Source organism: Engystomops pustulosus, chromosome 4 (genome assembly GCF_040894005.1).
Source record: "Engystomops pustulosus chromosome 4, aEngPut4.maternal, whole genome shotgun sequence".
Lineage (NCBI taxonomy): Eukaryota > Metazoa > Chordata > Amphibia > Anura > Leptodactylidae > Engystomops > Engystomops pustulosus.
In genome coordinates, this window is record NC_092414.1 from 119,310,857 (window position 1) to 119,338,852 (window position 27,996).

Sequence of the window (27,996 nt, forward strand, 5' to 3'; positions counted from 1 at the left end):
CAACATGTACACTATGCCCTAATCCTAACATTATACCCTGGGCCCTGTTTCATGTTCATTTTTGGAAGGATTTATGCTTCCAGGATTTAATGGTTTTGTTTTGGCTGTTTACGGTATCCAAGGAAATAATACCACTCTCAAGATTTTGGAGAACCTAAAATACCTTGTGAATTCCACTTCAGTATTTTATAGTGTCCGTGAGAAATTAAAGGGCAGTGTAACAATGCAGGAGAGACCTACAGATTATAATGGAATGGAAGGGGGTGTAGGACATTTAAGTTTAAAGGGAACCTTTCACTATGTTTCACTAATAAACCTAATGACAAGTTCACACAGCACTATGCTAATGATTTCCAAATGTTTTATTTGAAAAAATCCATACTTCCTGTCCCGTCATCCTCTACTCTGCTGAAGTGAAATGCCGGAGACATGGGCCGTAACACAGTGACTTGAATGAATTACACTCACCCCTTGTGAGTTACAAAGTTCATTTTACGGGGATGGGAACTATGCTAAACTTTAGCTAAAACAGTGTTGACAATAGCTAGTATAGTACTATGGGAACCTTTCCTTAAGTTTATTAGTTAAAATGTAGAGACAGGTTTATAACTTATAGGGCTGTCCCATTGTCTTTTACCTACACAAATAGCTTGTAACCTCAACTAAATAGATTTCTAAAGTGGTTGTGCACCCACTTGTGGGTATTAAAAGGAAAGGTCAGCAACCCAAATTGTAAGTATCATAGTTTATACGGTTAAAAAAAAAACACATGTTCATCAAGTTCAACCAAAAAAAGGGAAGGGATTGGATGAGAAGGGATTTAGGGGAAACAATTCTATATAACATAACCATCAATGCTATTTAGGTGTAAAAAGGCATCTAGACCCTTCTTGAAGCTCTCTGCTGTCCCTGCTGTGACCAGCACCTGCGGCAGGCTATTCCAAAGTTTGACAGTTCATATTAAAAAAGCCCTTGATTTCTCCAGACAGAGACAGTGCCCCCTCGTCTTTTGATTTGATTTAATTTGGAACAACTTACCACCATATTTTTTGTATGGACCATATATTTAAATAAATTAATCATGTCCCCTCGTAGTCGTCTCTTTTCCAGACTAAATAAATATAGTTATTTTAATCTTTCCTCATGACTAAGACCCTCCATATCTCTCCAGCTCCAGAGCATCCTTTTTGTGGACCAGTTCCAAGAACTGGACAGCATATTCCAGGTGAGGCCAAACCAAAACCAAGTGAATTACTTAGTTCATATTTAATTTCTTCATATCACATATAATGTTGGGTGCTAGCTTCCAACAAATCTGAGCAGCCTAATTGCAGTCACCAGTAAGAATCATGTCTTCACAATAAACTTTCTAGGCCATATTTGTGCAGTCTGCCCGGGAACCTGTCAGTAGCATTGGCCAAATAAACCACTACCAGTGTATTGTCAAACAGCTTAACACTTTCTAGTTATTGTTTCTTTCATGTCCCATTAAGATGGTATCATCTAGAAAATCAACTTTGAAGTGAGATGTAAATTGGTTTTATAAAGCTCTGAACACCCCCTCCTCTGTGATTGACATCATGCATCAGACTTCAGGTTAGTGATGTCTCTGGGTGCAGTACCTTCAATTACATAGAAGGGAGCATTCTGAGGAAGAGAGAGCTTGACTTCAGTGTTAAAATCTCTGCCTCTTGACTTTATACAGCTAGTTTGCATCTCACTTCAAAGTAGATTTTCTGGATGATCCCATCACACTGGGTCATGAAAGAAGCTTCTGGAAGGTGTTTAGTGGTTTCTTAGCTCAATTTCTGCTGCCAGGTTCACTTTAAGCTATGCTTTATATCTTGCGCTATGGCTAAATATTGCATATTGTATGGTATTCGGCAGCAATTGACTTTTTTCTATCAGTTATACTGCAATCTATATGAATTCAGCATGTACTTCCTAAAATGTGATTGCTAGGTCACAATCCCTTGTTCAACTCACCATGCTACTCAGAAAAGTGGACCGAGTATAGTGTAATGCTATACACTAAAGTAATACCATATGCATTTGGCATATGAACATAGCAGCTACATTGATAGGTCTCTAATTAAATGCAATTAGGAAGTTATTCCCAATAAGGAAATTGAGCAAGATCCGCTGACAGGTTCCATTTAAGTTGAATATCACTTGTGGTCTTTGTAAGTAATGGATTAATGGACATACTGTAACTGGTGTCCGGTGGTTACTCTCCTCCCATGATCCAGTACAAGTATCTTGCAGGAGCTGAGTATAGGTATTATTCCCCCCTCGTACTCATACAGTTTGGACACCCATGCCCCCTACTTCTCACACAGCCTTGACTCCCCCACGTCCTCCTTCTCACACAGCCAGCAACCCTATGGGAGAAATTTATCATGATGTCAGCCATGCCCCCTATGTCTCGCCGAATACATCAGGAGATGTAAGCTTCTTGATAAATTTGCTGGAGTGGTCGCCAAGCAAAACTATGCAGGTCTGACCTGGCGTAGTTTTATGTAAAAAACTGCAAAAACAGGTTTTTGAAAAGTATGCAGGCACAGGGCAGGAACACCATTCTGCTGGTGCCCCACATGGCATGGAAGTGGTGTGGTTGCAAAATAATCGCAAATTCTTGCAGTGCAAAAGAATTTGCGAATAGTTCACTGCTTGTACACCAGAGAGTTGGCATAGAAGCATTGATAAATTCCCCCTAGGTCTCCATCCTCCCCACACACCTTGCACCCCCATGCCCTCAACTTTAGATAACGCTTGTATACCCCCATGTCCTCAGATGGGTTACGCACACAGTATCCCTCTTGCTGGATCTCAGGGCCTGTGATGTCACAATTGAACTTATGGAAAATAGCATTTACCTAGCATCACAGGTCCTGCAGCAACAGGACGATGTGCTTACTTTCCATAATTGTCATAGCATTTTGCCTACCATCCTTGCGGTCTGTTAAAACACAATGGGGCATATTTACTTACCCGGTCCATTCGCGATCCAGCTCGGGTCCGTTCGGGTCCGGCCGGGATTCATTAAGGTAGTTCCTCCGCCGTCCACCAGGTGGCGCTGCTGCGCTGAAAAGCATCGGAACGCGCTGGAGTTCACCGAGCCGGGCTGAGTGAAGGTAAGTGCAAGCTCTGCGACAGATTTTTTTAAAAAAAATGCGGCGGTTTTTCCGAATCCGTCGGGTTTTCGTTCGGCCACGCCCCCCATTTCCGTCGCGTGCATGCCAGCGCCGATGCGCCACAATCTGTTCACGTGCGCCAAAATCCCGGGGCAATTCAGGGGAAATCAGCGCAAATCAGAAATATTCGGTTAACACGTTGGGAAAATGCGAATCGGGCCCTTAGTAAATGACCCCCAATCTGATCTGTTACAAGGTAGTGTATTCAGCCATACAGAAATCACAGAATGTCATTGTTATCCTTTTATTCTTAGTCTCATTTGATCTAAACAGCTTCTGTTCTGGGCAGAACAATTGTTGGCAAAAACGTATAGAAGTCTTACACAAGGGAATACATTAGGGATGTTTAGTGAGTGATATTATATAATATTTCTGACTAAGAACACTAAGAATTGAAGAATTAGCAGCTGTGAGGATATCAGTGTAAAATACTAAAACAGCTGCTTTTTCTGTTCTTCTATTACTAGAAAGATGTAGGAATGATTTTAACATTTGCAAGTTGTTGATGATTTATGTACCAGACAAATTCTGATTCAGCTCCATAGACTAGTTTCAGTCATTTTTCATTGTTGAAGCCTTAGAAAACTATCAGGGATAGTTCAGAGAATAAAACAGAAGGTATACAAGCAATGATAATAATCAGATACAATCAGATACCCTAGAGCAGTGATGGCTAACCTATGGCACTGGTGCCAGAGGCGGCACTCGGAGCCCTTTCTGTGGGCACTCAGGCCATCACCAGAGATGACTCCAGATATCTTCCTGCAGTCCCAGACAGCCCAGGACTTTCTGTGCACAGAGCTATATTAAAGTGACAGCTCTACCTGGGACTATTTTCTGCTTTGTTGGTGTCCTCAGGTGCTGGTATAAATGAAAACTGTAACAGAGAAGGGAGTATAAATCACAAATTAAATTTCGGTGTTGGCACTTTGCGATAAATAAGCGGGTCTTTGTTGTAGTTTAGGCACTCAGCCTCTAAAAGGTTTGCCATCACTGCCCTAGAGTCATAGTTATTATAGGGGGGATTTATCAAATTTTGTTCAACTAGTCCCCTGTACATGAGTAGAACTGCCCAGATCCCGAAAATAGCCGCATTTGTGTCAGATTTTGCCAACTCGCTCAACTATTAATTTCAGACAACTTATTCTAGATTTCATCATGTGAATCCAGATGTGGTAGACCGATTTGTGGTGTGCAACTTTTCAGTCATAAATTTGGCCATATATCCAATCAGTAACATAGGAAAAACTTCAGAACTTCTTATAAACATGTATAGACTTGGGCCCCTTTCACACTAACGTTTTTCACGTGCGAGTTATCCGCATATTTTTGACATACAGATCTCGCATTTCATTCTGACGCATTGTACTCAATGGCCCAGATACAGTATATGAAAACTGCGGCAATCTGGTGAAGTTTGCGCCAGATAATCCAATAGTGGCGCACACTCTTAACTAATCTGCTCTGACACATACCGACTCCTGATGTCCCCATTTTAGTTCCTGTCCTTACAAGGGCAATACCCAGACAATGTCCCTTTAAAACAATTACACTGGCCGTAATACAACAATACCCATGCTCTCTATGAGTTTCATCACAAGTATTTAAGTGTCAACCACTCTACGCAAAAGATCATGCAGAAAGAAAAAGACGCAGTGCCACTCCACAGTGGTGGAGATACGTCAAACAAAGCTGTCCCATTTAAGATAGAAACAGGGGTTAATCTTCATGTGCCACATCTTATGATACTGGTCTGGAGACGCTGATACCGTACAGTTAAACTTACCGTTTTCTGTCCTTTTGCAGAGATTTTGCCATCAATCAAGAGATCTAGAAGTGCTGGATATTTCTCACTGTTTGCAAGTAACAAATAACACTCTGAAAACAATAGCTTTTTGCTGTAAGATGCTCACATCCATCAGTATTGCTGGATGCTTTAAGGTAAGCACAAATCTGGTAGTGATCCTATAATGGCCGCTGTCTCAGCAACTCTCCATTTTTGTATGGATTATAATAAATGACTAGACATTTTACTGCTAACCCTTGGAACTTTATGGAGATATTTTCTTCTTTGGACTGTGTGTTTCTTGCTTCCGGATAACTTCTTGCAACTCTGGGATTGGAGAGTGCTCATACAAAAGGGGTGAACTGCAAACAAGCTGTATTTAGGTTGTTAGCAGCAACAAGACTATGAATTAGATTGAATTTGAGCATGGGAGAAGCTGCCTCAAACTTCTATGCTGTGATATCTCTGTAGTGAACTGCTCCATAGACCCTCCCCCTTTCTGTTCAAGTGGATGGCTGCTGTAGTATATAACCAGAAGCCTGCTGCAGCAGTCAAAGCATGGGGGAGCAGTCTAGTGCAGAGGTCCAATAACATAAGGCCCCTTTCACGCGCGTTTTCTGCGCGTGCTTTTGACGGGCAGAACTTGCATTGCACTCTCACCCATTGTAACCAATGGGTCTTTTCAGACTTGCATTCTTTTTCACGCACACATGTGCGTTTTTTTTAACGCGCGTTTATATCTCGACATGCTCTACTTTTGCAAGTCACGCGCGTGAAAAACGCACCATACAAGTCTATGGAGATGCATCAAAAACGCATTGCAATGCAAGTGCAATGCGTTTTTCACGCATCAATTGCCATAGAAAAGATAGAGCTCAGTCCTGAGTCCATTTCACGCACATTTTCTGCGCGTGAAAAACGCATTGAAATTGCATCAAAAACGCACGTGAAAAACTGAGAGACTGAACAAACTCTGACTGAAAACTGATTGCACTCCGATGTAAAATGTGCGTTTTTCACTGACCAAACCCTGATCGCACCCTGATCAAACTCTGACGTGAAATGCAACGCGAGTGTGGAAGGGGCCTAACAGTAGAAGTCTACCAGAAGTTTTTGGCCATGTAAAGTCAAAGGAGGTGTTAGGTAGCCTCCCTGGAGTTCCATATAATCATACCCAAAATTGGCCTCCTGCAAATTCTCATAAACTCATAAAACCAATTACGTGTATTCTATCTAGATTACAGATATAAGCATCCAGTATCTTTCCGGGGGCTGCCGTTACCTTCATATCATTGATATATCTGGCTGTATCCATCTCAGTGACAAGGCATTAAAATACTTCCAAAAAGGCTGCAGACAACTCCGTACCTTAAGAATGCTCTACTGCAGGAGTATTACCAAGTAAGATCTGCCTGTCCCTGAACCTAAACCTGTTTATGTTTTGGCGTGTGCTCAGTGATTATTTCTCTCTCCATATAGAATGACTGTAATACTAATATAAATGTGATGCAAAGCATTGTGTATAAAGCAGACAATTGCCTTTAACAGCTGCGATTGGTTCTGGTGCAGCAATCAATATCGTCATTGGTGGGGCAGTCATTGCTTGTCACATATCAATCCCTATAACACCTAGGGTGAGAGGGAACCAGAATACACTATTGTTTTATGTCAATATATCGCATAAGCAATCAGACCTCCTAAGGATCAAACAGCTGAGGGTAGGAGCGCTAAAAATAGTTTTTAAGAAGTAGAAAATATCTTTATTATTGCTCATATCAAATAAACATAGTTAAATAAGAAAGAAAAATCTTTCAAACATGTACTTCTCCAACTATCGGAATACCTAAGTGGCACTTTACCAAAAAAGGGGGGGGGGAGGAGGGGGGAAAGAGGGGAATTTAGAACTAGCTTGGGCAAAGGAGAGTTGCAGATGAAGATGCAGAGGCCAGAGCTAGTATTAGATTGATAGGTTAATACTGCTCGGTATAATACTCCTACGCACCCTTCACCATCATTCAAATATCAGCTTCAACCAACCATCCCAGTCTCGTTTAAAATTCTTTTTATATATTAAACCATACTCCCACATAGAGCTCTCATAGTGGTAACATATTTTCCCTTATTATATCTAGGTTAGTACAATTTATTGAAAAAATAGTTTTTAATGATACATTTTACCTATATTGTAAAAAAAAAAAAAAAAAAAAAGAAAGAAATTACCTTTCCTTAGAATATGCATTAAATAAACCACAAAAAAATTACATTTTACGCAGCTATATACACCACATAAATGTGTCCGAATGAGGCCATACCAAGAAAATTTTTCCCTTTAAAGATTTATACATTTTTTTAATGTATGAACAAAAGGGACCATCAAGAAGGTCATTTTTAGAAGATGACAGGTTCCAATAGGCCATGGTATATTGACTTTGTAATGCATTTTAATAATTCCACAAATTTTTCTTAACATTACCTGGCTCCCTGCAGCATGTGGGAATTCTCCCTTCAGCCTCTCCCCTGCTCCCTCCCCTGGCCTACGCAAACTCACTGCTACATTTGAAATGCCAACATTTTATAAAAATATGTAAGAAGTGTCAATCCATCACTATTTTCCAAGTGTAGAGGCAGAGGGTGCATAGTGTCCTCCTGCATTCTGCCTTCAGCAGACAGACTAGAGGCGACTCGCTTCAAGCAATCATATCTCTGGAACAGTGGCACCTAGAATCATCATTATCTTCTCAAACCTCTCCCTCCTCATTCTGCCCTGTGCTGCAAGCAAAGCTGCCAGCTCATGTGAGCAGGAAGGACAGATGAGGTGGGAGCAGTGAGGAGATAACGATGATGACACAGGGACAAACGTCTCCATGACTCCATACAGTTTGCTGGCAGGGAGCCAGGTATATTTCTATATATGTATAAAAAAAAAGGGTGGAAGCAGTAATGTTAATTATAGAAGCAGATTGGGATTTTGTCCAGTTTAATGTCACAAAACCATCAATCTGAACACAATGCCTCATCATGCAAAGTAAGTAATAATTGTTTCGTTTCTTGCTTACACACAATGTCATCTGATGAATATATATTTTCCTTAGGGCAACTGTTCAGAAAATGCAATCAAAGTACCAAAATGTGGAGTACAGTGCAGACAATCCTCCACCTTGGTTTGGATATGACCGCCATGGTAACCTACTACATGGCATATCACATGTAGAGGAGAACGAAGAGGAAGCTGCTGATGAGTAAATGCTGATGATTCTCCACCTGAAGTCATTTTGCTAAAATATGAGTAATACATAAACAAAAAACGTAAAGCAATAATTTAATTTGTGACAAGTAATCTTTGCATTGTATTCTCAAGTGGACTAGATTCTGGTTGGAACTTGGAGTTTCTTAGTCACCTTGTCCTTGTGTAACTTGTGAAGAACGGTGACCTCCACACCTATCCCCATTATAAGCACTGTTCAGTTCCTTAAAATTAAGTTTGAGTTTAAAGTTTAAATTTGAGTTTGATAAGATCAAATAATCTGTGGATCTTCCTTATGTATACACAATTTATTGTGATTTCTTTATATGTGTATTACTGCAGTACACCAGTGATCATGAAAACCATTGATAACGTTTGATACAACTGAAAGATTGTGGTAATATTTCTGTGGAGAAGGACAACATTGGATTGTAATAAATCTAAAGAAATACATTCACCCAAAAACACTCCATTCTTAGACCAAAGTCTGTGGAGCTCATCTCCTCATTTGTTTGGCTTTAAAAGAGTTGCTGTTACATTTTTTGGGAAAGGAAATGCACAGTTTAGCCGAATATAAAAAAAACCTAAAAAGCTATCCACACATAGATTGTTTTTATGCATGATAATCCACACTGAGGTTTCCATGTGCGTTATTACGTTTTTGTAGTGTGTTTTTGAAGAAAATTGACATTTTTCCCCCTTTTTTTTTTAAACATCATTTCAAGCAAAACACTCAGCATTTACTCGATAACCTTGAGGCAGATTATCCCGTAGACTACAAGGTAAAAAAAAGCAAGCAAGGTCACACAAGAAAACAGACAAGATGATTATTTTATTTTCCGCATTGAACAATTTCGGTGTCTACATTTTCCAAATCACATTTATTTTAATGCTACTGAATTATGCTTTGGATTTTCCCCAACAAAGTGTGCAGATAGCCAAAAGGGGTTGTACCAACATTCATTGCGATCCTCTATCCCCATCTAAAACACGTATGTGTAAAGAAGAAGGTGCATTGCTTACTTGTGAACTGCATCTGCAGTGGGAGTGGGAAGTTTTGGTTATAAACTATGTGTGTCACGATGACATTTCTAGAAAACATTGGCTGGATTCTATGCAGACACTAAACCATCAAAAATGCAGCAGGATTTCAGCTCTGAAGCCTGCAGAATTGCGTATCAATCTCCATAATGAATGTGTAGACACATAGGAGCTCATTTACTAAGGGCCCCGCGGACCGCACTTTTGCCGGACATCCCGATGATTTCCGCTTTGCGCCGCTGGGACCGGGATTTAAAAGGAATTTTGGCCCAATCGCTTCGGCTGTCATGTGAGACAAATCGAGGGGGGGGGGGCCGTCAGATGATATGAGGGATTTAACTTCAAAATTGAGTCGCAAGCCAAGCAATTACATGCACCGGGAAGAAGAAGTTGAACTCTGGCGGACCTGATCGTGGAAGCAACACATGCAGGATATTGGGCAGATGATTTTCATGAATTGCGGCAGAGTTCATCCTCATCGGACAGTCCGGATAGGGGATCGCGCAGGGACCGGATAAGTAAATGTGCCCCATAGTGCCGCTATCTGGCATTATTACCATTTGTGAGTAAACTCTTGCACATATTGTCCCATAGTATAGCCTTTACCATAAAAATCGTACATGAAAAAAATCCCGCCTTGCAATATATTTTTGTCATTTACAGCATTAGACTTTATTATATGCACCCATAGAAAGAACTTTCTGGAAGTTAACCATTAATCAGATCTTTTGGTTGTTAATCATTTAAAAAAAAAAAAAAACAAAACTAGGGACTGTGTAAAATCTATTTATAAAACTTGAATTTGAGGAGGATATAAAATGTTTACTTCCAATCACCATGACTGGTCTATCCCAGCAGCACTACAGAAGGCACATGTGTAACTGGACAGTATGACAATGGAAAAGGCTCCTCTGGTTTATATAGAAGACAATTCATGAAAATACCATTCCAGTATTTATGTCCTTAGAATAACCCATTATAATATTATCATTTCATAAAGAACCTTGTACCACATCCCATTCCAGCAGTGTATAGAAAGATGCGTACATGGAAGACATGACATATCTGTGTAGAAGTACAAGGCACGGTACATTTGTCTTCATAAAGCTGTATAATTACTTTGGACTTACACTCCAGTGATTTTTACCCACAGAATGGTCTCGGACCATACAACTCTATATACACACACATAGTAAACGTATAACTGCTCTTTCTAAAGTGACATTTCCACAAGGTGAAGCCCTACTTATTACTACCCAATATCCCTCTCAGATATTCATTGAGCTGACAAACATACAGGATAAGATGCTTTTCAAGTGTTTATACCTTGGCTCAAAACTAATGGTAGAAGTGTCCACCTGACGGCTGCAGTCAGGAAATGTCATAGAGTCTCAGCTTGTGTGCAGTTTTAGGGACTGCAGCCAGTCCTGGAGCTTTAGGTACACCGTGCCTCTCTGGGCCTCTGCCACAATCCATCTCTGGGTCTCACTCACCAAGTTCAGAGTTGCTGAAAATAGAAGCAACAGATGTTTCTTTATTATTAAATGACCCATGAGCTGCACACCCACAATACTTATGTTTTCTGTCATTACGTGAGAAACTGGATGACACTTTAGGTGTTTACCTTCATACCTATTAGTAAAAATACAGGCTCAAGGACATTACTTGATGCTACTTATTCTGGGACCAGTTTAGGGTTTAAACCCCCCAAAAAACAACAAGTTCCCTTTGTAGGCCATTTCTTGGAAGCGCTTTGTGTGCGGTTCCATTTCTGCTCTGCTGGTACCAGAATTTTTAAGAGGTTTTAACCTCAACCAAATTCTGGTGTAAACCTGGCTGGTCAAGGTGCCCCATCCCTGGCCTACCATGTTCCCCACGCTGCAACATCCATCCAATGACAGACCGGATAGTAGTTCAATTTATAGACTTTCCTAACTACAGTATCTTACCAAAAAGCGCAGTGTCTTTTTACAAACCTGATCAAGTGATATGTTATCTAGGAGTTATCTGTTAGGAGTTACATGATTAAAAGCCTATTACGGTCTCAGAGTACAGAAAACAATATCCTAAAACTTACCTTTCAAAATAGTTTGTCCCTCTCTGCTGGTATGTTCAATCTCCTGCAGATGCACATCCGGGTTCACATTAACCGCAGCTCCTGTAAGCTGTAACTGAGCCTGGAGATTTGCGGGTATTTTCAAAGTAATACTTCCTAAAAAATTACAATTGTATTAACTAAAAATCATAAGTACAAGAATGCGTGTTTACTCACTGTAAACCAACATAAAATATCTCACACCAACGTCTTGCTTTCCATGCATTTCTCCATTGACTTCTATGGAACTATAGAAACAGTTGAGCACAGAGTTGCTTGGTCAACTCTGATATAAGTGAATAAGGAGAACCTCACTCATACCACACCATCCCCTTCATTCATTCTAACAAATGTTTAAAGATAACCTGCTAGTTAAACCAACCCATACTAACCAAACAGATCTTTAAAAACTGCTATTATACAGCAGTACAACTATCCCTATATTGTTCTTCCACAGATCGTTTATGTTCCACAATTTAGGGCTTTCATTGTGTGATTTGGCTCAGATACGTCATCCCCCTCCCACCAATAGGAGAGACAGCTGTAGAGAAATTCTCTTCAGCAGAAGAGACACAGCCACCGCCCCTATACATCCTGGGGCTAATGAGGGAGCTGAGCGGAGCTGATGTGTGTGGTTGAGCTGGAAGAACATGAATAGGCTGGACTCTAAAGAATATGAAAATCGGACTGAAATGCAGTCATTAGCATATCTAGTGAGTCAACCTTAGCAATGGACTGTGGAACTTTACAAGCATGGAGAAGACCAAAAAGAGAGAGTTGTACTTCTGTATAATAACAGTTTTTTTTAAAGATTTGTTTAGTTATTGTGGAGAAGTTAAACGTGACTGGAAGCGAACTACAAATGGGTCCATGAAGCAGAAAGTTACCAGGTTTCTTTCAGAGACACAAAGAAGAAAGTACACCGTTATATCATATGAAATGTACAGTTAAAATTCAAGGATTTACAATCCTGCCCCTGTGGCAGGTCTACTACAGTATAACCAATTAAAGCAAATTAATGACCCCTTCCCACTTGCTCACCGTTTTCTGTTTTTAGGTATACCTTTCCAGCCTGACTGACATAAACATCTATCGCACCTTGATTTGAGGAGGCCATTAAACAGCCATCTGAGGAGTCTGTAAAAGAGGACATTATGAGACACTTCGTCATTCTTACATTGAACCAGATATCTTCAGAGGTCACAAGTATTGTTTAATTTAGATGAAAGGAGAAGACAAAAATAATATCTATAACTGCCAGAGAACCACTGGATAGGACACGGTCATCCTCATAGAAATACCGGTCACCAGGTTTTACCCCCACTAAACTACTAGCCTCTTTCAGTAGGGTATGAAATGTCCTTTGTAGAATTCCCTCTTTAGGTGAAATCTCACCTGTTTACCAGTAAAAAAAATCTCCCCCAAAATCAGGCAAATATGACTCTTCTCATGCCATTTTCAAATGAGAGGAGTCAATCTTGAATGTGACAAAAAAGTATAATTCTAGTTACTATAGATTAGACTAGGCTTCTGAAGGGACATTACCCCTGCAACAACTAAACTTGACCATTGACCATCATTTTCTGACTTTGGGGGAGATGTTTTTTTTACAGGTAAACAGATTTCAAATAAAAAGAGGAAATCTAGAAAGGGCATCTCATACCCTAACTGCGAGGGGAAGTAGTTTTAATGAAGATAAAACCAGGCAACGGGTTAAAAGGGAAAATATAATAATAATCATCTTTATTGATATAGCACCACCAAATTCCGTAGCGCTTTACAAATATAAAAAACATATTTAAAAGGATTGTCCAGGATTTTTTGATTATCAGCAGGGGCTTGAGCGCACTACCTCTGTGACTGCAGCCAGAGATTGGCAGTGACAAGAGGTACTGTTCTGAATCGGAGGAAAGAGTTACCATAGGTTTAGGCTTGTTAGTTCAGCCCCAGTTAATAAACCAAAAAAAACACAACCCCTTTGACCATTTCCCACCTCTAATCTGAAGATCAACATCATCCTACCTGACTTGCCTCTTGCAGCCAGGCATAAAGTCCTAGCTTTATAGGAAATTTAAGATCAAAATCAAGCATGGATCCAGACACCGTGACTGTGGTAATCTTCTTTATTTGTTATCCATGGCCTCCTACCTTCTAAAATCAACTTTTATGATTATGCTAATGAACCTGAAAGACTATTGGGGGGTCTTTCCAAAGCCACTCCATGCTGCAGATTGACAGGCTGTTACAATGTACAAGGAGTCTAACCCTCTCACCATGTGCTGAAACTTCCTCTGCATGCAGTGGGGGGAGTGGTGAGTGAGCAGAAAGGTAGGGGAGACAGTGTAACAGCCTGTGAAGCTACTGCAAGGAAAAACTCTGGTAATGCATCCCTGTGACCTTATGGCTCATTAGCATAATTGTAAAAGTTGATTTCTGAAGGAAGGAGGCCATGGATAACGAATATAAGAAGATTACAACAGTCATGGTTGTATCTGTAATTAAGTCTCCTTGGTTTATCATGCTTGATTTTGAAAGAAGATTTCCTTTATGTCATTATAAATGGTGATATCTTGCTGTGAACATATAGGCATCAGAAAGCCTTGGCCTTGAAACTGAAATAAACTGAAATTACTTGAAAAGAGCGTTCAACTACAAACACATATGGTAGAGTAACAATAGTACACAGTACAGCATCAAATGTTTACGTTTATGGAAAGTGGACATAGATAAAGCACAGGGCTGTGAATACCATTGATGATAATGACAAGCTACTGATAAATCACAGCTATGTGCTCCAACATACAGGTCATGGGAAAGAGGACTGCTCTACATGTCTCTGAACTGCCTTATAGGCTGAAGCGTAAAGGTTATTCTCAGGACTGTTATTAGTAAATCCCATTATGTCCTAATACTGTGGTATTATTAGAAGGATAAAAATCATACAACTTTTACTAATTATAAAATATTAAAAACACTCAGTAGTGTATTGTCTTTAAACAAAAGAGAGGAATGGATATCACTGGCATGTTATGTACCACTCTCTTACTGCTCTCCGGAAACACCACTCCTAGAGTAAAACTGTGGTGGGGTCTGCGCGGCCCATAATAGAGACCATGAAACAGTGATGGCCAACCTACGGCACGGGGGCCAGAGGTGGCACTCAGAGCTCTTTCTGTGGGCACCCAGGCCATCACCAGAGAGGACTCCAGGTATCTTCCTGCAGTCCCAGACAGCCCAGGACTTGCTGTGCACAGAGCTATTTTAATGTGACAGCGCTACCTGGGACTACTGGAGGAGTGGGAAGGTGTGGACAGATCTGGATTATCATTGTAGCTCCTGCTCCGGCCCTGACAATTCTTCCTGTTTATGGAACCCCGGAGAGAAGCTACAATGATCATCCAAATTTCTTCTATTTTCTATTGGTCCTCAGGGGCTGGTATCAATGAAAACTGTGACAGAGAAGGGAGTATAAATCACTAATTACATTTCTGTGTTGGCACTTTGCAAAAAATAAGTGGGTCTTGGTTGTAGTTTGGGCACTCAGTCACTAAAAGGTTCACCATCACTGCCATAAAATAATAAAGCCCAGACATTAAAATGTGTTATCTATTATTACCAGCAAAATTCTCAAATGCCAGGCAGTATGCATACCTACTGTAATATTCCCTTCTGTTGTATGGAGCTTTGTATCACCTAAAAGAAAACAAAGAATATGTCAACCTTTATACGTACATACATACAAGCACCCATAGCAGTAGCTAGCCTCAGTGGCTGGCTTCTGAGTAGTCTTGTATGACAACAGCCAGTAGTCACAATCCTGTGTATACAAATAAACTAGAATAAAATGCTACAATTCACTTCTTCAACGATATATAAAGTGAACTGGGAAGATTATAGCCCAAGCATTTATGTGCTGCCAGAATGGATTGTTGAGGAACAGAAATTAGTCATTCTTCCTGAGCCGGCTTTCCCTCCGGAGATATTATCACACTGGAGGGAATAGTAGGAGCAGAGTAGAACTGGCTGGAAATAATTCATCTGTTTATCACAGGACACTTGTATGCCAAGTGAAGAGTTAAGAGTCTGGAAAAGTGATGGAAAAAAGAAAGAAGCTGACAGAGAAGGAAAGGTCTCAAGGGAATAGTGCAGGAAGAATGAGAAGATAGAAGATGTCAGAGAATGTACAGTAACTCCTATATATCTCCACCCACAGTATCAGGGGCTAAACCCAGAACATATGGAGAGTGGAGCCCATCAGTACTACAGTATGTGATCATATGATAAAGGTCGGGCAGGTCACAGTGTCAATATTGTACATGTTTATTTGTATACATCTTCCTGTTACAAATTCAGAGTCCTTATTTGAAGCTGAAAAAACTGCACTACAACTGTGTGTGAATGGTCCTCTATAGGAATTCAGGTGACCGCCATGTATTTTAGTGCTCAGCAAGCTGACTGCACAGCTGCTGCCTGCTAACAGCTGGATAGCTATACCGCACTGAAGCCATCCTGCTCCCACATTTCCCCCAAGGAACACTTTCATTATAAAATTCCATGGACTGCTTTAGTTTTGGTTTTGAGTGAAGAAATAAAAAAATCAAAAGGTAACAGAGAAATTTTTTTTTCCCATTGCTATAAAATCTGCTAGTGGGTGGAAAAGGTCATGGAATCCCGGATATTAATGGAAAGAAACTACTATGGGTGTAATGGCAAACTTGTCAATGCTCTTCATACATAAGACATGACAAGTAAACAATTCACCCTCTCCCCCATGAGGTCCGGGAGGGAGCAACAATCTTATCTAATATGGCATTGCACACGCATCGCAATTTACATGCTGCCGTTATAATCGGATAACAGCCACAAATAGTAATAATAATTATAATGATTCCTTTATTTATATAGGGCACACAGATTACACATGACTGTGATGCATGGCTGATCCAGCTTATTTAGTACACATGTTTTAGGGTTGCCAGAGGCTGCAGCGGTTTTGGTGAAAAGTATTTGCCTTGCTAGAGAGGCTTTTTGGAGCTAAAATTTCATTGTCACCACTTGTAGGCATTTTGGGATATACCTTGGAGCTTCCGTTAACGGTGGTGCAAAATTGACTCAGAGGTAAGCACTACAACCTTGCAGCGCTGGGGTGCTAGGTCCAATTCCCAACCAGGTCAACATCTGCAAAGAGTTTGTATGTTCTCTCTACGTTTGCAAGGGTTTCCTCCGGGTCCTCAGGTTTCCTCCGGGTCCTCAGGTTTCCTCTTACCAGTATGTTTTGATTAGATTGTGAGCCCCATTGGGGACAGGGGCTGATTTGGCAAGCTCTGTGCAGCGCTGCCTAATCTTTTTGCGCTATATAAAGGAATTATTATTATTATATTGACAGCTACCAAAATCTAATATCAGACTAGGAAGGTACTGGATGCCCACTGGTTGGGTGGAGTTTTATTGTATTGAATGTGTTTTAAAACACAAAAAAGTAGTTTTTTGTTTGTAACAACTGTTAATAATAATAAAAAAGGTTTTCAGTTCTCTACACATTTAAAACGGTAGTAAGTCTACCCACAAATCATGTGAAACCATGGTATATTATTAGCTGCAGCTAAATCACCAGCAGCTAAGGCCCCATGCACACAACAAATATGGTGGCCGTATGTTGGCCATACAAACGGCAGCTAGCATATGGCTACCATTGAAGTGCATTGTGCACATCACGGTGCGCACACACGTGTCACCATACTGTGCCATTGCCACAAAAAAGATAGGGGGAGCTCTATCCCTCACCGGAAATTCAGCGCAGCTGCACAGCTCTCTATAAAAAGGGAAGGGTGAGAAGCAGCAATATGCTACACCCGGGAATAACATACCTTTGTCTGCATGAGGCATAACCCAAAGAGATTTACAGGGATAGTGAATCCTATCACATGATGTGAAAAAACCCTGCAGCCGCTTCACTACAAAATGTCAGACTCCCACTGGACAACATTTTGCAGCACTTCCTTATCGAGTATTCCTGACCTTGTTGAAATCAAGATAAACCATAAACTTATAGATCCAGGCACTGTGACTGTGGTAGTCATAGTATAGTTATTATCCATGGCCTCCTTCCTTCTAAAATCTACTTTTAAAATTATGCTAATAAGCCAGCAGGACTCTGGGGGCGTCACAGGCTGTAACCCCGTCTCACATTCCCACAATGTGCTGAAAGTTCCACTGCTACTGAGAAATTATATCAGGCAGAGGGAGGGGAAGACAGTGTAACAGCCTGTGAAGGCTTTACTTTAAATCTTTTTCTATTTTCCCATTGTTGATGGAAACTAGAAGCTGTCAGCAGGTTTTCTCGGCAGTGACTCAGGTCGGCTAGATGACATCACGTTACAGCTATTTGTTTAGTTTCATCTGGATGCTGCTCTGAGTGTGTGTAAGTCATATGTAAGGAGAAAAACATCTACTCCCAGCTTGTTAACGATTTTAGTCATGACTGTAACTAGGTTATTATTGTCCACATTTACAGGACCATTAACATCATTTTCTAAACATAGATCCAAAGAGACGCTCTTTAATATTTCCACTGAATTAAATGATAAAAAACTACTCTACAGAGTAGAAAAATCTGGTTACAAATATAAAAGTTACTGTTGTGTGGTATAATAGTTTTAGATTAACCTTTAACTGTACATGTATGGCACTCCCATCTGTAAGGAGCTTGTCAATTGGCGCGCCAGTACACTGTATTCAGAATATCCCCTGCCGTCCCTCAGATTCTGTAGTGAGCAGCCAATCATAGACAGGGGGGGGGGGGGGGAGGAGAGAGATTCAAAATGGCAAACATACTATGCACAGGCTCACTAGCTCCACTGGATGGGGGTGTGCTCCTTCCTGCTGCTGGTTTGCTTGGGCTTTTGTTTTTATCACAATTGTAGGTGAAAGCTATCAGCAGGGCTGTGGAGTTGTAGTCATGATAAAATAGACCGATTCAGACTCCATAAACATATAATAAATTATAAAAATGTCAACATTGATCAGCCGGAGGAACGCCGAGTCTGAGGTGAGTTTTTTTTTGTTTTTTTTTTAAATCCAAGGGGCATAGTAGATCAGCAGGAGGCTGATTTCCTGCCCGCTCCCGCCCCTCCCCTCAGCAACCGGCCAGAAACTCACTGCGCCGCTACCACAAGCCCCCCCGTGCCCGGACCCCAGCCTGCTTCTTGTAGGTTTTATTGTGTTTTAATACTTTTTCAATAATTAAAACAGTGTACGAAAAAGAAAATAGTGTCACCATATTGTGACGCTAATAACTTTAGTGCACAGAGCTGGGGAGGTGTGATTTTTTTGCTTAATGAGCCGTTGTTTTCATTGCTACCATTTTGAGGACTGTGTGACCTTTTGATAACTTTTTATTACTCTTTTATGTGATGTAAAATGGTGTAAAAGTGGCGTTTCACTGTGTATAGGACTGCTGGAATCCCAGCTCAGACAGTCCTGTGTAAATTGATTCTAAACTAAACTGTCAGTTATCTGGTTAAATTGCCGTACTGGCACTTTGCGATAAGTAATTAGGTTTTGGGTTGCAGTTTGGGCACTCGGTCTCTAAAAGGTTCGCCATCACTGGCCTAGATGCACCAACAACCACAGCACAACACAAAAAAAAAAAACACTGCACAAATTATAAATACCACAGTAGAGCAATAAATATCACTCCGGAAACTATCCATATACTGCATATAGAGCAGACAATAATGGTACTAGAGACCACATGGCAGGCTTAACATACAGGAGACCCCCAGAGCATAAAACTACCATTATACCACTCATCTATACATGAATACATCTTCTATAATACTCTTCCTCATGTACAAGAATATAACTACTATAATACTGCCCCCTATGTACAAGAATATAACTACTATAATACTGCCCCCTATGTACAAGAATATAACTACTATAATACTGCCCCCTATGTACAAGAATATAACTACTATAATACTGCCCCCTATGTACAAGAATATAACTACTATAATACTGCCTCCTATGTACAAGAATATAACTACTATAATCCTGCCCCCTATGTACAGGAATATAACTACTATAATACTGCCCCCTATGTACAAGAATATAACTACTATAATACTGCCTCCTACGTACATGAATATAACTACAATAATACTGCCCCCTATGTACAAGAATATAACTACCATAATACTGCCCCCTATGTACAGGAATATAACTACTATAATACTGCTCCCTATGTACAAGAATATAACTACTATAATACTGCCCCCTATGTACAAGAATATAACTACTATAATACTGCCTCCTATGTACAAGAATATAACTACTATAATCCTGCCCCCTATGTACAGGAATATAACTACTATAATACTGCCCCTATGCACAGGAATATAACTACTATAATACTGCTCCGATGTACAAGAATATAACTACTATAATCCTGCCCAATATGTGCAAAAATATAACTACTATAATACTGCCTCCTATGTACAAGAATATAACTACTATAATACTGCCCCTATGTACAAGAATATAAAACTACTATAATACTGCCCCCTATGTACAAGAATATAAACTACTATAATACTGCCCCCTATGTACAAGAATATAAACTACTATAATACTGCCCCCTATGTACAAGAATATAACTACTATAATACTGCCCCCTATGTACAAGAATATAACTACTATAATACTGCCTCCTATGTACAAGAATATAACTACTATAATCCTGCCCCCTATGTACAGGAATATAACTACTATAATCCTGCCCAATATGTGCAAAAATATAACTACTATAATCCTGCCCAATATGTGCAAAAATATAACTACTATAATACTGCCTCCTATGTACAAGAATATAACTACTATAATACTGCCTCCTATGTACAAGAATATAACTACTATAATACTGCCCCTATGTACAAGAATATAAAACTACTATAATACTGCCCCCTATGTACAAGAATATAAACTACTATAATACTGCCCCCTATGTACAAGAATATAACTACTATAATACTGCCCCCTATGTACAAGAATATAACTACTATAATACTGCCGCCTATGTACAAGAATATAACTACAATACTACCCCCTATGTACAAGAATAGAACTACTATAATAGTGCCCCCTATGTACAAGAATATAACTACAATACTACCCCCTATGTACAAGAATAGAACTACTATAATACTACCCCTATGTATTAGAATATAACTACTATAATACTGCCCCCTATGTACAAGAATATGACTACAATACTACCCCTTATGTACAAGAATATAACTACTATAATACTGCCCCCCTATGTACAAGAATATACCTACTACTATAATACTGCCCCCCTATGTACAAGAATATACCTACTACTATAATACTGCCTTATGTACACAAATATAACTACTATAATACTGTCTCCTATGTACAAGAATATAACTACTATAATACTGCCCCCTATGTACAGGAATATAACTACTATAATACTGCCCCCTATGTACAAGAATATACTTACTACTATAATACTGCCTTATGTACACAAATATAACTACTATAATACTGCCCCCTATGTACAAGAATACAACTACTATAATACTCCCTCCTATGTACAAGAGTATAACTACTATAATACTAAAATCACAATCTCAAGGTTTCTTTATTTGGCCTTTTAACCCCATCCCGCCAATAGTCTTTTCCCACATGTTTCCATTTTTCATTCTACAACTTCAAAAATCCATAACTTTTCGGTAGACTTATTACTGAGGACATGCTCCTTTTTCAGACAAGTCGGAAAACTACCTAAAAATGGTCTAAAACCTTCAATAAGTGTGGTGCACGGAGCTTGAGATGCAAAGTACTTCAGTTTTCTGGTATAGACAGATTGGTACATCTCCCCTCTTATTAATCTGGAGCAGCAGAGAAGTGTCTAGTTCTACTGTGCACTAAAGGCTAACACATTACTACATCTCCCTCAAAGAGTCCAAACTGAGAACAACTTGGAGTTGGGGATAAAATTGTGCTCCATGTGTTTCCACTCATCTACACATCTCCTATAGCCTGAGCAGTATCTCCGGATACAAATATACCCTGAATTGAATACAGATGAGTGAGTGCATCACACAGGAATTCTATCGATTTCTGTTGAATTTTACTGAACCTCCAACATCAATATTGGTAAAAATAGGCAAAATGCAGGGAAGTGCAGCATTCCCTATTCACTTGTGTCCCCTTTACTCACAGGTTCTATGATAGTCCTAGAGATTAGACCCAGACTGGTCATAAATCCAAACTACAGTTTTCCCTAGTTGCTAATATTTATGGTCTGCATGTACCCACTGATAACAGCAGTGATTCCTGTAAGTACAGCATGTGACCACCATGTCCAGTGCATGAAGAGAACCTAAGATCTGTCCAATTGGCTTATTAATATTACAGGAAAGGCCTGTCCAAATTTAATAAGCCGTCATTAAGCATAAGAAATACAGTATACTGCAAGAAAAAAACAAAATGAACAAGACTATGGTGCAATAGACATGTTACACATTTGCTTTTGAACCAGGTCACTGCCAAAGCTAAATTTAAACCCCATCTGCATCTGGTTATAACAGGGACTCCACTGCAAAAAGCTCCAGGAAGGGAAAAAAACCAGAGGAGGACCGAAAAGGAGATGAACCATGGACAAAACTAGATGCAAGAAATGTGAAGATGTAATATTAGTAAACAATTTGGCCCAACTACTTTGTAGTGTAGTGCAACTACTGGCTATACCCCACATGAAATAAAAATGGAGTTAACATGACTTCTACAACAGTTTTGCAAATAAGCCTTTTGGTGCAGCGGGCTGTGCCGTTGTCTGCCGATGCACCCGCTTTCTTTCTTCCATGCTGCTGAGCACTGACCAGCTGTACCTTTTACACCATGGCTGCCCTTGCAGAAAGGAGCCGATTATTACACCAGCAGATACAGTCCTACCACACTGCACAAGTCCAGCTCATTTTCCTAAAGATAAAACCTGAATGTTCTCTACAATGACAACTGGCATGGGACCAACATCTGGGTATCTCCTAAAGCCCCGCACACAGTGGAGGACTCCCTTTAAAGGCAGTGTGACTATACTGTAATAAGACATGTACAATACTCACCATGAACACTGCCCACCAAGATATCTCCAGCAGATGAATACATTGATGAGGAATCTGCATACAGGTACTTGGCTTTCAGCTGACCATTCTCTGTGCAGATATTTACAGATGTTCCCAGCAATTTCTCAATATCAACCGCCTGTAAAATAAATGAAGGAGCATTACCAGTTTAACTAGGATGTAAAAAACCGTTCATGACAGCACTGTGTATATAAAACTCAAGGAAGGTATAAAACACCCTCTTCTTCCGTTCTATTTTTAGTATTCATTAACCGGTTCGCGACCGCCCCCGCCGTGTATTCACGGCGGCGGTCGCGTCGCGCTGCATGGAGAGGGCTCACGGGCTGAGCCCTCTCCATAGCCGGTAAGTCTTTGCTGCATATTGCAGCAAAGGCTTACCGGTAACATCCGCGATCGGTGCTAGCACCGATCGCGGGTGTTTTCACAGCATGGGCTGCCGGCAAAGCTGCCGGCAGCCTCAAACAGATAGCGGCGCTGTAGTATGGCAGTATATGGTAGGATCGATCAGACAACCTAGGGTTAAAGTACCCTAGGGAGTCTGAAAAATAGTATAAATAAAATTAAAAAAAAGTTAAAAAAAAAAAATTATAATAAAAAAACCTAAAATTTCAAATCACCCCCCTTTCCCTAGAACTGACATAAATATAAATAAACAGTAAAAATCATAAACACATCAGGTATCGACACGTCCGAAAATGCCCGATCTATCAAAATATGATAACGTTTTTTCAATGCGTTTAACCCCGTAACGGAAAATAGCGCCCAAAGTCGAAAATGGCACTTTTTTGCCATTTTGAAAAATCTAAAAAAAATCTATAAAAAGTGATGAAAAGGTCGTACAGTCCTAAAAATGATATCATTGAACATATTATCAAATTTCGCAAAAAATGACACCACCCACAGCTCCGTACACCAAAGTATAAAAAAGTTATTAGCGCCAGAAGTTGGCAAAATCCCAAAAAAAATTTTTGTACAGGTTTTAATTTTTGTAAATGTATGAAAACATTATAAAACCTATACAAATTTGGTATCCCCTTAATCGTACCGACCCAAAGAATAAAGTAGACATGTCATTTGGGGCGCTCAGTGAAAGACGTAATATCCAAGCCCACAAGAAAATGGCGCAAATGCGTTTTTTCACCATTTTCATTGCATTTGGAATTTTTTCCCCGCTTCCGAGTACATGGCATGGAATATTTAATACCATCATTATGAAGTGAAATTTGTTACGCAGAAAACAAGCCGTCACACAGCTCTTTACGTGTAAAAATAAAAAAGTTATAGATTTTTGAAGGTGGGGAGTGAAAAATGGACATGATAAAACAGGAAAGGGCCCGGTCCTTAACCGGTTAAAATAAATTGATCCACCAATTTTAGATAAGTGGATGTCTTACTCTTGGCATTTCAAACTTTTCATTGTTTCTATTACTTTAGACGCTGTTCACACTCTTGAATTAACCACCTTAGTATGCACAGTAGGACAGTACAACTTTGTCCCATTAAGGATGGGCGTACACATTCAGGATGTTAATTTATAAAGATAAAAAAATGTGTAATATACTGTAGTATGGCATTATATGGTAGGATTAGACAACCTAGGGTTAAGGTACCCTAGGTGGTCTGAAAAATAGTAAAAAAAATAAATAAAAATTTTTAAAAACCCTAAAAATTGATCATCCCCCTTTCCCTAGAACTGATGTGTATATACGGTAACATATGATTTTTACAGTTTATTTATGAGTATAAGCTGAGTTTTTCAGTACAAAATTTGTGCTGAAAAACCCTAACTCGGCTTATACTCGAGTCCATCAAAAAAATTAACACTGTACTCGCCTTTCCGACGTTCCCCGTAGGTCCTCTTCTGCTTTCTGGGGTTCTTCCACTAATCTTCGGGTCCCCTCACGATGCCAGTGGCTCACAAACCATGATGTCGGCAAACAGCTGACGTCATTTTCCGTGCCGGCCGAAGACCTGAAGAGGAGCGGAACTAAACAAGGGGGCACCAGAGCATCGGAAGCAGAAGAGGACCTACGGGGGACATTGGAAAGGTGAGTTCTGTGGTTTTTTTGGTTTTTTTTTTTTAGCTGCAGAGGGGCTGGCAGGCTATACACTTCAGGGGGCTGGCTATATACTGGGAGGTTGTGATCAATGCATTTCCCACCCTCGGCTTATACTTGAGTCAATAGGTTTTCCCAGTTTTTTATGTTAAAATTAGGTACCTAAGCTTATACTCGGGTCGGCTTATGCTCCATTATATACAGTAGGTATCACTACATCCCAAAAAGTCAGTTTATCAAAATACAATAACGTTTATTCCCGATGTTTAACCCTGTAACAGAAAATAGCGCCCAAAGTCCTCTAATGGTAGCACTGAAAAAGTCATTTCATCTTGCAGTCCAGCAGTCTACAATATTAGAATTGCCTACTCTGGAGGTCCCCAGTATTATTAGATGTCTGCTCTGGGGGCCTCTATTATTATCATCAATGTCTACTCTGGGATCTCCAGTATTATTATTATCTGCTCTTGGGTCTCCCGTATTATTGTCTACTCTGAATGCAGTATTTGGAGTAGTAATTATTGCTGTACTGTGGCATTTATAATTTCTGTGGTGGCATTATGTGCGGCACTGTGGTTGTTGATGCATCTAGGGTGCTGAAAACCGGTGTGGCCCCTTATAGTTCAGCAGTATTCCAATGTGGCCCTTGGGCCAATAAATGTTGCTCACCCTGACCTAAATCCTTAGATCAGAAATAGAAGGGACATTTAAAGGAAATTTCATAATTTTTATCATTTATGGTTCCATTTTATCACAACTGCAACTCCAGTGTCCTGCTCCCCAGATCTGAGGAATGTAACTGGTACACAGCTAAGGTGTACCATAATTACATAACACCATGAATGATGGTGCTGTCCATCTGGAGAGCCTCTTTGCCCCAAACAACATTGGTTCCGTAATTCCTGACCTGACATGATATTATAGTCCCATAAAACACTGTCTGGCTGATGGTCCTGCCTCCTCTCACATTATAGGGTTTGGTTATGGACTGGGCTCTGTGGGCGGTGCTCTATATGCCCCTTATCATAAGTAATGTATTTCAGCATGAAGATGCACTGTTAAGTAGTGCGGACACCAGTGTGTCTGACCAGTTATATTTAGCAGCTATTGACCTCTGATTGTCACAGCACATGCCCTGAAGGTTTCTTTGCCACAGGTTTGTTTCTGGCTGCATTATTCCCATGAATGTAGGATTTGACACTAGACCTACAATCAGGGTCCACATGAGGGCTATTGTAGGGCTAATTCTTTAATGCAAGTGACAGATTTGGGCACTGCCCTTGTAGGGGCAGAAGCCAATTGGGTCTTAGGGACAAGCAAGCTTCTGGGGAGGTAATGGGGTAGTGTGATACCCCTTTATGGTGCTCTCTAGCATCTCTGGCTTGTACTAACCCCTCAAGTAAAGGACTCTGTTTCTTTATATAATGGCTAATTTTACTGTGCTTTCTTTCTATACGCAGGTAGCAACGTATCCTTTATATGTATTGTAGATCATTAAATGTTAGGTTTTATTTAAAGGAGTATTCTCATCTGGACATTGACATATTTTAATTCATCTGCCATATATAAACACATTTCCTCAATTAGATGTTATAAAAATGTACCTGTGTGAAGAGAATTGCCAATAAATGTAGTTTTGTTGTCCCTTAGACACAAGATTGTTGTCCTTGGATACGACCAGCACATCTGGAGTGATCGCACAAAGAAACAAATTGTTTTTGCATACAAAATGACCTGGAGTAACAAACGCTGAATCCAGGTAGTCGGGGAAGGTTCAATAGTGCATGTGTGCCCACCGCTGCCAGGTTGCAGGAATAGTCGTATCCAAAGACAGCTATTTTGTTTCTAAGGGACAATATGGCTACAATTATGGGAAATTATCTTTACATAGGTAATTACATCCAATTGAAGAAATGTATATATAAAGGTAGATGAATAAAAATAAATGTGAATGCCCAGATGGGAATACCCCTTTAAGACTATGCACCTTACTACTTTGTTGATACTGAGAAATTGCTCGGAACATCTGTAAATTCCACCAGTCTGTAAAATAAATGAAGGAGCATTACCAGTTTTACTAGGATGTAGTAAACGGTTCATGAAAGAATTGTGTATTTAAAACTTAATACAGCACTTAAAAGGAAGATAAAAAGGCCTGCTCCTCTGTCCTATTTTTAGTTTTCACAACACAAAAGGGTTTAAAAGCAAGCCATCAATTCTAGATACGCGGGTGTCTTATTCTTGGCATTTCAACCCTTTCATTGTTTATATCACTTTAGATGCTGTTCACACTGCTAAACAATAGCATAAACAACATAAAACAATAGCTTTGCCCCATTAAGGATGCTTATACATAATCGGGATTTTGATGCCGTTTTTGAAGCCAAAACTATTCATGACTTATAGAGCTAATAAACAAAGGACAGATGTGTTTGTTTTATTTTATTTCAGTCTCAATTTGGGCTTCAAAAAACCTATCAAAGAAACTTAAGATTTTTCAATGTCCAAACAGAAAAAAGAGACCAGTCACTTTTACTGACTTTACTCTTTGATTAAATACTTTATAATAAAACAACACATCTGGAGCATCTGGTCCTAGAGCTTTGTGCTCCTGCAAAGATTGATATTCTTAATACTCACTTAATGAAGTAACTAACACCACATGCACACGACTGTGTGTACAGGTCGTGAACTGACTGCACAAACTGCAGCCAGCTCACGGCCCCATTAGGGACCTATCGGGCACGCCTCTCTATGGAGGTGGAAGGGTTAAAGAACGCTCGGCCCGGGGTAACATTAGCATTCCCTTGCAGAACTCAATAGGATTTATCCAATGTGTAAGATGGAGTCAGACCACACAGTTGTATACTGTACCAGGTTACCACCATGTCCGATGATGGATAATAAATCTGACGCAGTTTAAGACTTTGTAGATGTACTTTGCACCTCCCATTGAAATCATTTGATCAATGTGGTGCAACGTGCTTTAGACCATTTGTCACTAATTATGACAGAATTCTGTTGTAAACACATTGCTAAATCTGCCCCAACGTGTCCCCCCACTCATGTACCGACACATTACATGCATCACCTCCATCATGTCCTGTCAGCAGGATAATGTAACACATACAGTACATCTATGAGAAACTGTAAAACCAAGACCTGAAATTTAGCAGTTAACATGAGTGTCCAAACAAACCGGCTTAGATGGATTTGCCCAGCTGGTCTGTGGGTGTTTAACAGCTGGCAAACATTTTACACATTAGATGCAAGACATGTCCCCACTAGTTCTCTGCTGCAGCCCTGCGCCCATTGCTTGAATGTAATATCCACATATGGACCGAGTGGCCTTCAGAACCCCGACCTTATCGGAATACACATGTACACAAGTCATATGGTGCCATGCTG

The 27,996-nt window shown here is 40.0% G+C and overlaps 2 protein-coding genes across 3 annotated transcripts in view; one reads left to right on the plus strand and one right to left on the minus strand.

Annotated features, from left to right (window-relative positions):
• The window catches only part of FBXL13 (F-box and leucine rich repeat protein 13), a 132,036-nt gene extending 123,738 nt beyond the window's left edge, over positions 1-8,298 (plus strand). For both annotated transcript variants that reach the window (XM_072147222.1, XM_072147223.1), the window contains exons 19-21: positions 5,001-5,135; positions 6,218-6,381; positions 8,073-8,298. In XM_072147222.1, the coding sequence (XP_072003323.1) occupies positions 5,001-5,135; positions 6,218-6,381; positions 8,073-8,223 (450 nt within the window). In that variant the 3' untranslated portion in view covers positions 8,224-8,298. The remainder of the gene's footprint in view (positions 1-5,000; positions 5,136-6,217; positions 6,382-8,072) is intronic.
• A 739-nt stretch (positions 8,299-9,037) lies between these two features.
• Positions 9,038-27,996, minus strand: part of FAM185A (family with sequence similarity 185 member A) — a 42,786-nt gene continuing 23,827 nt past the window's right edge. The window contains exons 4-8 of the mRNA XM_072147227.1: positions 22,511-22,649; positions 15,012-15,053; positions 12,402-12,497; positions 11,343-11,477; positions 9,038-10,772 (exon numbers count right to left, since the gene is read on the minus strand). Of these exons, the coding sequence (XP_072003328.1) occupies positions 10,657-10,772; positions 11,343-11,477; positions 12,402-12,497; positions 15,012-15,053; positions 22,511-22,649 (528 nt within the window). The 3' untranslated portion in view covers positions 9,038-10,656. The remainder of the gene's footprint in view (positions 10,773-11,342; positions 11,478-12,401; positions 12,498-15,011; positions 15,054-22,510; positions 22,650-27,996) is intronic.